Consider the following 10,950-nt stretch of genomic DNA (forward strand, 5'->3'; position numbering starts at 1 on the left):
TAACTGGAAAAGAATAAATCATTTTAGTAATTTTAAAAAGCATATATACTCGGGAATCAACAACGCAAATTATTGCATCTGTGATTTAACATTTTAGTATTTTATTTCTACTGTGCTGTACATAAAATACAAAGAGAAAGATGACAAATGAATGGCTATTATCCTCTATCCTCACCTAACTAGATTAGTTGAAGCCAACTTGCAGAAGTAGCATGTTACACAACGTTTCAGGAGGTGATCTATATCTACACTACATTCTATTTCTATGAAAAATAAAACACTCAGTGTGGTCCCCTCTACATACAAAAGCAATATCACATCTTTTTTTTTACACCGTATTGTAAAAAGGTAAACATTATATTTGGCAAATCAGTGAAGTTGTTAATTGTTATCCAAATTCGGTTTCCTTTGTGTCAGAATAAGAGGAATGCGTGAAAGCACAGGTATCAGGTGCAGTGCACAGTGGTTGGCTTTTTAGTTACGGAGTAACGACAACAATGGTGTTTGTCAATGAGGGAGAAAAGGGCCAAGAGTGCAGTGAAAGAGGGAGGGCTAGGGGACAGACAGTGGGATGCTTCTAGCGAGGCATTCATCAGGAATCGACCCGATGAGCGTCTGCATCATGCGCGCAGTCTTGCTTAACTGATGGTCATTGAGTCGAAAGGACAGAGAAGGTGGATTTTGCAGTTTCTCACAGTGTTTAGTGGATATATTTCCTATATTAGGGTCCCTTCTTTAAGTTGTAAGTTATTACAAAAGGCCGATAGGTTGACTGGCTACTTAATTCGGCTGGAAGAATGCACAAAGTCCTCAACAAGTAGTTCGACCCACGTTTGGTTGGAAGCTTGTATTATTTTCAAGCTCAAGTCGTATAGTAACAAACTACCCCTGACCTTGCCATCTACCTTGTTTCTGTTCCATTATCACGAAGTTCGGATTAGATTCCAATTTGAAAAAGACTTTTGCACATTGTCCGTCTTCCACAAGCTGCCTAACAACCCTGACTTTAAAACGGGGGAGTCACGTGACCCATTGTTTGAATACCACGTCCACATATGTTCCATTGTGAATAATCTCTTGTAGTTACATTTTACTTTGAATTACATTTTCCTGAAATATTTTGTCAAATGAAGAAACGTTTTCCTTTGTGTTCGTAGTTTTGCTAGACAAAAAAAAAAAACACTTCCTGAACACCTCTCCCTCGAGAATGTTTCCCTATTGGACTATTATTGCATGATTGTTAGCACTAACTAACTCCTGAATCGAATCCTATCAATTCCTACAATATAAATACAAATGCATGCAGTTGAAATGAAGAGACATATACTCAATGTTCACTAACTACAAGAACACCTGCACGGTAGAATAAAAGACAAGAGCAGTGATTTCATAGCTTGTTTTTCCTGAAAGATAGTCAGTTCGCACTCTACGCTTTTTCAAATGGAGATTAAGGCATTTCCAAATCGTGAGGAATCGAGAGATGAATATCGAAGGAGGTTATCAAAATGAAGTAGTTGCAGCAGGTTTGCCAAACATCGGCACCAGGGACTGTGTAGAATGTATTTTCAGTGACACGGATATTATGTCAGACCTCTTAAAATAAACTCATCGATCATAACAAAAGTAGGAATTTCAACCGAAAGGTCCCGAACGGTATTTGAAATATCTCTTCAGATGGTTTGAGCTTCCGCTCGAAACATCCCTTTCTTTAAGCTATAAGGTGGGAATTGCTGGTGAATTCTAACGAGACGGAAAGGTTGAACAAATTCACAGGAGAGAGCCTTTGAATGGTAGTGTACATAACTTATCCCGAATTAGACGTGGAGCTTAAGTACTCAGGTCGATCATGAGGTGCTCGTATATCTGCGTTCTCCCCTTGAAGCTGGACGCGAGCAGGAACGCGCGGTCGTCAATGGAAACCAAAGAAAATGCTCGAGGCGCCTGTATATTCAGCTCCTGAGATGCGATGAACTGGCCCCTCTTGGTGTCCCACTGGTAGACCTGCGTCAGTGAATAATCGCTGCCCAAGATGGCATACTGCCAGTTGCCGATGGAGACGGGCTGGAACACCATGGAGCCGCGGGAAGGAAATGTCTGGACCTCCTTGAACATGGCACCATCCCAGCGCATCACCTTGGAGTCCCCGATGAATCTTGTCAAGCAAATGAACAGCTCACCTTTGAAAAGATTCAGTGGACCATTTAGTTTACACATTAAGCCACTCAATCTGGATAGAAATACCCCTTGTTAGCACAGTTAGCTTCTAGCCGCCGGCTCTGCATGTTGAGAGCCCTGAGGAGGCCTTATATATGCTCTGAATGTAAAAACTATCCCTGAGCTGAATCTGCGCTTCTCAGTGGGGGTAAAAGAGGCGGACCAGTGTCCGCATACACCCACTGCTGCTCAAGCTGAAGCTCTCACCTTTGACCCGGAAGTGTTTGACAGAGAAGACGTCCTCCATGTCTGGGATGTCAGTCCTGCGTTCAAACCGTTTCTGGCCCCTGTTCCACTGGTAGACGACGGGCCTCTGGGAGCTGCTGGCCAAGATCAGGTGAGGTTTGCCGGAGATCTCCAGATATTCTACGTCGGTGTCGCGGAACCACGGGTGGAGCGACTGGTGGGAGTAGAAGCCATTGCCGTTCCATTTGTACACGGTCGTGGAGCCCGCCTACGAGAACACGGGCAAAATGTCAGATCAAGCTTTTCAAAACCTACACTGTCCCCAAACATATTGGATTCAATGTGTTGTCATTGCACAGAGGACAGGTACACAGGCAACACAATGTATTCTCTGCATTTAACCCCTCCTTAGTGATTCAGGAGCAGTGGGCTGCAGTGAAGCGATTGGGGGTTCAGTGCCTTGCTCATGGACACTTCGACTTGCAACTAATGGGGAGAGCGGGGATCGAACCCACAACCTTGGGGTTGCAGGACGACCCCCTCACCCCACTGAGCTCCAGCCGCCCCTTAGAGACACGACACCTCCGCCAACAAGTTGTGAGAACACATGCAAACGTTTGGCAACGCCCGGGTAATCAGCCGGAGCTGACTCCGACCGACGCAATAACAGCTCGCACCTGCACAATAACATGTAATCGCATCAATTACTTTCGAATGTCTGAGCAGCAGAAGCAGCCAACCTTGGAGCTGTCGGCGATGACAAAGAAAGACTCTCCGCCGATCGTGAACGTCTCGATGTCGTTGGGTTTGCGAATCTTCAGGATGTCGATGTCCTGGATCTTGATGAACTTGTTGGCGGAGGTGTCGCGTTTGTAAATGTGCGAGCCCCCGAACAGCTGGGCCACGATGACAAAGAGGTGCTGGTCAATCACCATGGGCTTGCAGACCACAGTGGAGGTGCCTGGACAGAAGACGCATGGACATATTCTGATTAGCGGATCGATTGGCTCTTTGACAAATAACACAGCAAGGTTCTCCCGTAACGCCGACGCGGCTCTTTGCTTGTTTAGTAACTCACCTTCAATGGTGTCATACGTTCTGAAGTTCATTTCGACGTGATCCCATTCCAGGAAGCTGCACGTCCCAGCAAACGGTTGGGCAAACACAACATACTGGTCTTCCCCGAAGGTGAAGGCCCCCACCGAAAGGGTCTCAAACTTCAACGACTGGTAGGAGGCAAACTCTGAGAAGTATGACACGATGGTGAATTTCCGTCCTCTATCTTTAAATAATCCTTTTATTTTTATACATTCTTCCATAAACTGGGAGGATGAGAACAGGAAGGAAAAGGGTAAGGCGATTTAATGCTGGCGGAAAGCGAATGCTACTTCAATGATACCTGCTACGATGCAGTCGAAAGACTGTGGCAGCAGGTCATTGATCTTCTTCCCCTCGTGAGTGGGTGGCCCGCTGCAGTAGATCTGGTCCAGGGTGGCGTTGGTGTGGTGCATCCACTCCACCAACCACTTGAGATTGCAGTCGCATATCAGGTTGTTGCCACGCAGATCTCTACACGCACGGGCGGACCACACGGGACATCAGTTGTTAGATTTGTTAAATATTTACTGTTGGAACATGTTTCTTACTGGCTTTTTATTTCCAATCCCTGTTCAGTTGTTGCTCACCGTTCCCGTATCCGTCTCTCCCCTACTTCGCTACGCTTTGGCTCCAAGCCAGGAAAGCCAGAACAACAAGTGTCCTATCTCCTGAGTAGTTTTTGCTCGTCACCCACTCTCAGTCTGAATTGCCTTTGACCTTGTTGCGTGGATTGAATCCAAGCAAGGATCCACTTATTTTGTCTGTGATTTACTCGTTATTTAAGCTCTTCTTTACCTTTGGCCAGTGCAGCAAGGAATGGCTTCTTCTACAATGTCTTTACTCTGATTCTTATGACCTCTTTTACTCCTCATTGTGCTGTTTTTTCAACAGATTCTTACTTGTACAATTCCCTGTTTCGTGGGGAAATTCCTCTTTTTGTAATTGTTTCACTATGCCCTCATAACATTGCTGCATCACATGGTAAAAAGAAAAAGAGGGAGGGAGATAAAGAAAGATGTTGCTCAACGTTTGCCAAAAAACCCTTTCCCACCCCTTCTGAAACAAATATTTGGGTTCTATCAGTCCATTATCCTTTGCTATGTTGTGATTCTGATTAGCACCCTGAGTGAACTCACACTTTAGTCAAAGCTTCCATGCCCTTGAAGACATCTTTTGGCAGTGTCTCAAGGTTGTTGTACGCCAGACTTCTAATGAAGACAGAGACAAAATAAAACAAACAGGGATTGAGTTAGGGGGGGACTGTCTCCAGTCTCTACACATAATAGACTTAGACGTATTACATTGCATCAGTTTTCTTTCTTCTGGTAGCCAGATTGACTTGAGCAGGAGTACATTAAACTAATTCAAGCTAAATTACGAGCAGCCAAATGTGATAAAGGCACGAGCTCCGGCAATATTTATGGGACAATGTAACAGCTGTCAAATATTAAAAAGAGGGGAATATCCTTCTCGAAATGCTGTCAAGAGAAACATATATATCTACGGGCCAGTTGGAACCAACCGTCAAACCCTGGCCCAAGAGAGACTTTGTTTGTGAGTGAGAAAAAAACAGAAAGTGAAGTGAATGAAATGAAATGTCAGCATAATTCATGCATTATTTATTTGAGGGTTTTTTTCCAGGGAGAGTGAGGCCATATTACTTTGAATTTGTGTAAGAATGCACTCTCCAAACAGATGAGGAGTCCAGCCTGTGGCCTTTAATAATGTATTTACTGTACGTGACACATTTAAAGTGATCTCTAATAATGCGTTCATCCATCATTCTTTGTATAAAAGGTTGACTTTCTTCATAAACAAATGAAGTTATGAAACAGGAAAAGATTACTTCATCCCATCATGTGCTGAATATTACAATGAACTCGTCTAATTTCTTATGAATCTTCTGTTTTGTTGAAGTCATAAAAAAAACTTAATTGGTTTTCTCTTCTAAAATGAATATGGGTATTTGCCAAAATGTTGAACTATGACTTTAACGCATCTCTTAAGGGCTTTACACATTTTTTTAAAGAACAATAATACCCGCTTTATTATGACTGCAGAAAAAATTGTATCATGAGGTCAGAATATCAGTGCATGTTTTCTCTCGTATTGATTATGTCCTTATTAATGCAATATTTGCTGCAACAGTCATCAAGGGTACACTTCCAGTTGCTGTCCATACTATCTATCAATAAGTAATGCTTTTTGTAAAAGCATAAATGGTGGGAAATTGCTGTTGGTGTGTTTATCTTTTTATTTTCGATCAATCCCAGTTTATTGATTCTCTGAGAGCCACTAATGTCATAACTCACCCCGATATTTGCAGTTGTATTAATTCTTCTTTATGTCATCATCAGAGCTATACGTTATCCCACTAAAAGCAAGCATGATTAAATGCTGATAAACACTTTTGCCTTCATATTTGAGTTATTACCTCTCCAGTACAAGAGCCCCTACATTTGAAGATGTGATGTGGATTAAAGAGATTAAAGGGTCACCCTTTTTTATTCGGGCATCAAATCAAAAACATGAGGAACACAAGTATGCAAGCATTAAAATGTGTTAAGAAGGTCTTGTCCGGTACTTTGGAGACAGATTATAGGACAGTCCGTGTCGGGTTACAGGACAGTTATATTTAGTCTTGGCCTTCAGGTCACTCGCGTTCTCATCTATCTTTAGTTGTGGCACGCTCCGAACTTTAGAAACATAGAATTGCGCTTACACTCCACTATATGTCAAGATTTTCTGTAAAAAATAGATGCTATACCGTCCATAAATAGCATAAACCCAGATTTCTTAAAAAATAAAAAAAGGCGGCTGTAGCTCAGTGGGGTACGGGGGTCGTCCTGCAACCCCAAGGTTGTCGGTTCGATCCCGGCTCTCCCCATTAGTAGCAAGTCGAAGTGTCCTTGAGCAAGGCACTGAACCCCCAGTTGCTTCCCGGGCGCATCACTGCAGCCCACTGCTCCTTAATAACTAAGGATGGGTTAAATGCAGAGAACTAATTTCCCCTTGGGGATTAATAAAGTATATATATTATCTATTATCACAATAACACAATCACAATCATTTATCTTGAAGAGCAATGCTGCTGATCCAGATGATGTGACATCCAGATCTGCCCTTCATCAACCTGATCCAGCTGCACCTCCAGCCTTGGACATCGCTACCGGCAACAGCACTTCTGCCTAGCTTTGCATTTCAGACAATGACAACATGATATAGAGAGAGAGGAACAGGACATTGATGTTCAGTTGACGTCAGAATGACATGAATACTAATCGTCATTTATCTCTCCATTTCTCTATGCATCAATGTCACTTTCACATTTACTGTTTAAGTCTGAGACAGTAAATGTGAAAGTGGCTGCTCTCAATATGAATGATTAGGGGTAAAGATAACGTTATGAATTATAAAAGGGAAGAAAGAAGTAGGGAGGAACAGATGCAATGAGGCAAGTTCCATTTGGCAGGAATAAAGGATGAAGGAAGTAGAGAAGAAAAGAAGGATGAAAGAAATATATAAACTGTGTTCCAACATGGCCACCACAGAACCAAAATACTCACAGATGTATCAGCCCTTTGAGACCTCGGAAAGCATGAGGGGATATCGATGCAACTTTGTTATTTTCAATAAACCTGTGAATGAGAAGTGCTTCATTAGCAATGTGTTGATAGATTAGGATTAACAGAATGACAGTAATCCATCACAAATGCCAAATATAGTGTGACATTAAAAACTGAAATCCTTAAATTGTGTGCATGTCTTCCCCCTTTGCGGTTGTGAGCGGCGGACTGCAGGAATGGAGGGTTGTGTGGGAAAGCCACGCTTTATTTCTAGATGCATACACTGTACACAGATCATCCAGTCCCAGAAAAAAACATGTCAGAATGAATTACTTCCTACACAACCAAACGTGTGTTCTCCATCAGGTTGGGCATTACATGAGGTCAGCAAACTTGTTCTACTAATAATTATCATAACGATGTAAATTACCCTGCCATCATAAGTGATAACACATGCTTTCAAATGCCAGTATTCATGGCAATATTGCACATTTTTTTGAATGGGGGGTGGAAAAACAACTCATTTGCTAATTACTACAATAAAGGTTTCCAATTTGAAATGTGAAGTTTTATTGATTGATGTTCATTAGTGTATGGCAGTCTGTTCATATTGGTATCATACAGAACGTATGCAACTGGAGAACTGTTTGTGCATTTCACATCTCTTACCCACATGAATATGAATGAACCCTCTATAGAGTAAAGATAAATACTTACAGGTATTCAAGATGTGGTAAACCCAGGAACGCATCTTCATCAATTAGGTCCAATGAATTTGCTGTGAACAATCTGTGGAAACAACACTGTAAGAAAAGCCGTACAGCTCCCACAGCGCTCTTAAATCCTTAAATTGTTCATGTTGCATAAATCAAGAGCCGACTGGTTTGAACTTGAAGATATTCAGTCATGAGGGAGGACATTTTAAGATGTTGAGAAACTGTTTGGTACTATTACAACACTTGTTATTTCGTCTTAAACTAATCGAATTGATTAATAATTGCCTAATATCAACACCAGTTACTCTAAGTCCCAATCAGAGGATTAGAAGGATATAGTTACTGTCACAACAGACAGCTGAGTCATTCAGCATCCAAGCTCACATAGTGAATGAAATTAATAGAAGAGCAATGGCAGATCACTCCTACATGTTTTCATGAAATGAATGAATAGATGCCTCATCCCACATATTTCTAAATCACACGTTAAACCAGTAACATAAGAATAGTGTCCAACCAGAATGTAATGTGCACCTCATGCTCATTAAATCCTTTTTATGATAACTTATATTGTTTTTTATGTCACAGCGATGTACATCCAGTGGAACAGTTTGGCCATGAGTTAAAACCTTATAATTCAAAGATTTCCAAAATGCAGGATATATAATTATTTGTGTTTATTTCTCACTGCTCACTCAGCAAACCAGTGACACGGGCATTTTACACTAACAGTGTCGGCAACAGAGAAGCCCCATTGATGAAGTAATACTATAATGGAGGTTAATTGACTTCAGGTCACCTTGGCAGTGAATAATGATGGAGGGGACGATGCCACTCATTTATTTCCCCTAGTTAAATCTAATCCCCTTCTGGTCACCAGCCTCCATGCACATCCAGACTGATTAAGTGTCATCTGAGCATATGGAAGAAGCGACGCCAAGAAAAATGTTGAGCTGAGACAAAGTGACGCTTGGTGACATCGTGCTGTAGCGTGCAATGAACTGAAGCAAGTGGGATTAGAGAGCGCAGTTAAGTCTGACCTTGCTGGTAATGTGTGGATTTGCAATCACAAATTGCCCAATAAACTCAAGGCCTCTTAAAATGTATAAAATACGTGTCATATGTCAAAGCAATGGCGAGATAAACTCCATAGTTATGTGTGTAATTATGTGTTGTTCCTCTTTTTTCTAAGTGCTGTCTTTTGGGTAAAAAAAAGAACATGTTCATTATTTATATATGAACACACACACACACACACACACCTACACCCCCCACCCCCACCACACACACACACACACACACACACCTACACACACGCACAGCTCCTTTCTTCCCAGCCCCTGCTGTTAGTTGCTGTAGCCATGTGGTCTATTGCATAATCCTGACACCATTACAGAGAATCCCCCTTTAAATCTGCATATCAATCCTCTGGGGAGCTCCTGTCTCATTATTTGATTCTTTAATACACTGAATGTCGATATACAGACAGACAGACAGACAGACAGATAGAAAGATAGATAGATGGATAGATAGATACATACATACATATATACATAGATATATACATACATACATGCATACATATATACAAATATACATAGACAGATAGATACTCACAGCAGTTGCAGGGCAGGCGTGTGAACAAAGCTTGCTCCTATGATTTCATTAAATCCAGACTTGACAAAAGATCTGAATGGATGGAGAATATATATGAAAAGGCAATTTGCCTGAAAGTATAATAAAGATGCAAAGATCCAGGTGCACTCAAAGGAGTGATTCCATTAGCTTTCCTGACAATTCACCACATTAACAATAAAATCAATATGTATTCAGGTGCAGGGCCACTTACAGTGAAACGACGTCGGACGGGAACGTGTGAGGCACAGAGAGGACGTTCTCACACAGCGCGTTGTCCTTGGTGCAGGTACATCCAGAGGGGCATCTGGCCGGCCTCACTCTGCGTCCTTCTGCAACAACAAAGCTGACAGCGGCGACCCAAACCAGGAGCGTCCATCCCTTCCATCCTCCCACTGCTCTGCCCGGGTATCCCATCCCTTCTGTCCCGGTCGAGTAGTATCACTCCTGCACATGCAACTTCTCTGCAAAAAAAAATATCCTCCACGATGTGTAACACCCCCACCCAGGTTAGAAAGTGTCTCTATTTGTTGTCCATGTGTTTCTGTCTTGCAGGTTTCACCGATAGCAGCTGGCGTGGTCCCGCTGTGTGCAGGCTCCCGTCTATGCCTCTTGCGTCTCAATGGGAAGGCACCAGTCCAGCGGATTCGTTCTGCAAGGGCGCCGGATTACAAATGCGGGACAGACAGGACATGAGAACAGAGAGCAGTCTCAGATGTTGGTCACGACAACTAATCATAAAAAAATTACCGTCATGCACGCTGCAAAACAAAAGAAGAAGAAGTGGTTCTTGTGAGGATGTAGGCGCAAATAAGTTGCAGCCGCAATGCTGCGTAAAAACTAAAGAAAACCAAACGTACATTCACGTGAGAGAGAAAGAGAAGAAAGATGGAGTGAACGACAGAGAGAGAGAGAGAGAGAGGGCGGGGGGGCCAAGGTGTGCTTTTTTTCATCAGCAGGGCGAGCTATTATTTATGCGCGCTTCAGAGCCGTGCATGGTTAATGTGAAGCAGCTATTCATGAGGCTCTGTGCACCTGCCTCACTCATTCACGCCTCGGCACAATAATGGCATTGGTGTGAAAAGAAGATGAATGTATGCCGCCTGCTTAAAAAATAAATAAACACGACATGTGATATTGTGGTGTAAGAAATGATGACATTTGAAGTTTGTTGTTTACGCCTACAACATGTGATGGGGTATCATACGGGATACGGGACAACATAGCTCTGCACTTTTATAAATAGATGTCCTTTTGAAGAAAACACACGATGAGAGCCATTCATACTATTTAAAGGGTCTCTCACGTCCTCTCGCTTCGCAGTCACACATTGAGTCCTTTGTTGAGTTGAGTGGGTTGTGGAAAACTCATGAAACACTGGACTTCTATCAAACTTTCACCCGGCCAACCCAGATGACCCGTGTATTCATTATAGCGTGCTGAAACATTCAAATAGAATAAGAGCCTCTTTTTACCCCCCATCTGCAATGGAAACGCCTACATGCTTCCTCTCTATTGTTCCTCCGGAAATAAAC

General features: G+C 42.4%; 1 protein-coding gene across 2 annotated transcripts; it reads right to left on the reverse strand.

Annotated features, from left to right (window-relative positions):
- Window positions 1–79: 79 nt before the first annotated feature.
- Window positions 80–10,290, reverse strand: lgi1b (leucine-rich, glioma inactivated 1b). 2 transcript variants are annotated; one of them, XM_056429122.1, is made up of 11 exons: window positions 10,166–10,290; window positions 9,630–10,067; window positions 9,398–9,469; window positions 7,782–7,853; window positions 7,065–7,136; window positions 4,635–4,706; window positions 3,800–3,969; window positions 3,479–3,643; window positions 3,141–3,361; window positions 2,422–2,668; window positions 80–2,177 (listed from the first exon to the last, which is right to left on the reverse strand). In XM_056429122.1, exons 2-11 carry the CDS (start codon window positions 9,830–9,832, stop codon window positions 1,828–1,830), a joined length of 1,644 nt encoding a protein of 547 aa, XP_056285097.1. In that variant the 5' UTR covers window positions 9,833–10,067; window positions 10,166–10,290; the 3' UTR covers window positions 80–1,827. The 2 variants fall into 2 exon arrangements, with proteins under 2 accessions (XP_056285097.1, XP_056285096.1); XM_056429121.1 differs by having other exon boundaries at window positions 9,630–9,879; window positions 9,978–10,290.
- Window positions 10,291–10,950: the final 660 nt, after the last annotated feature.

This window comes from Pseudoliparis swirei, chromosome 13, assembly GCF_029220125.1.
Source record: "Pseudoliparis swirei isolate HS2019 ecotype Mariana Trench chromosome 13, NWPU_hadal_v1, whole genome shotgun sequence".
In the NCBI taxonomy this organism is placed as follows: domain Eukaryota; kingdom Metazoa; phylum Chordata; class Actinopteri; order Perciformes; family Liparidae; genus Pseudoliparis; species Pseudoliparis swirei.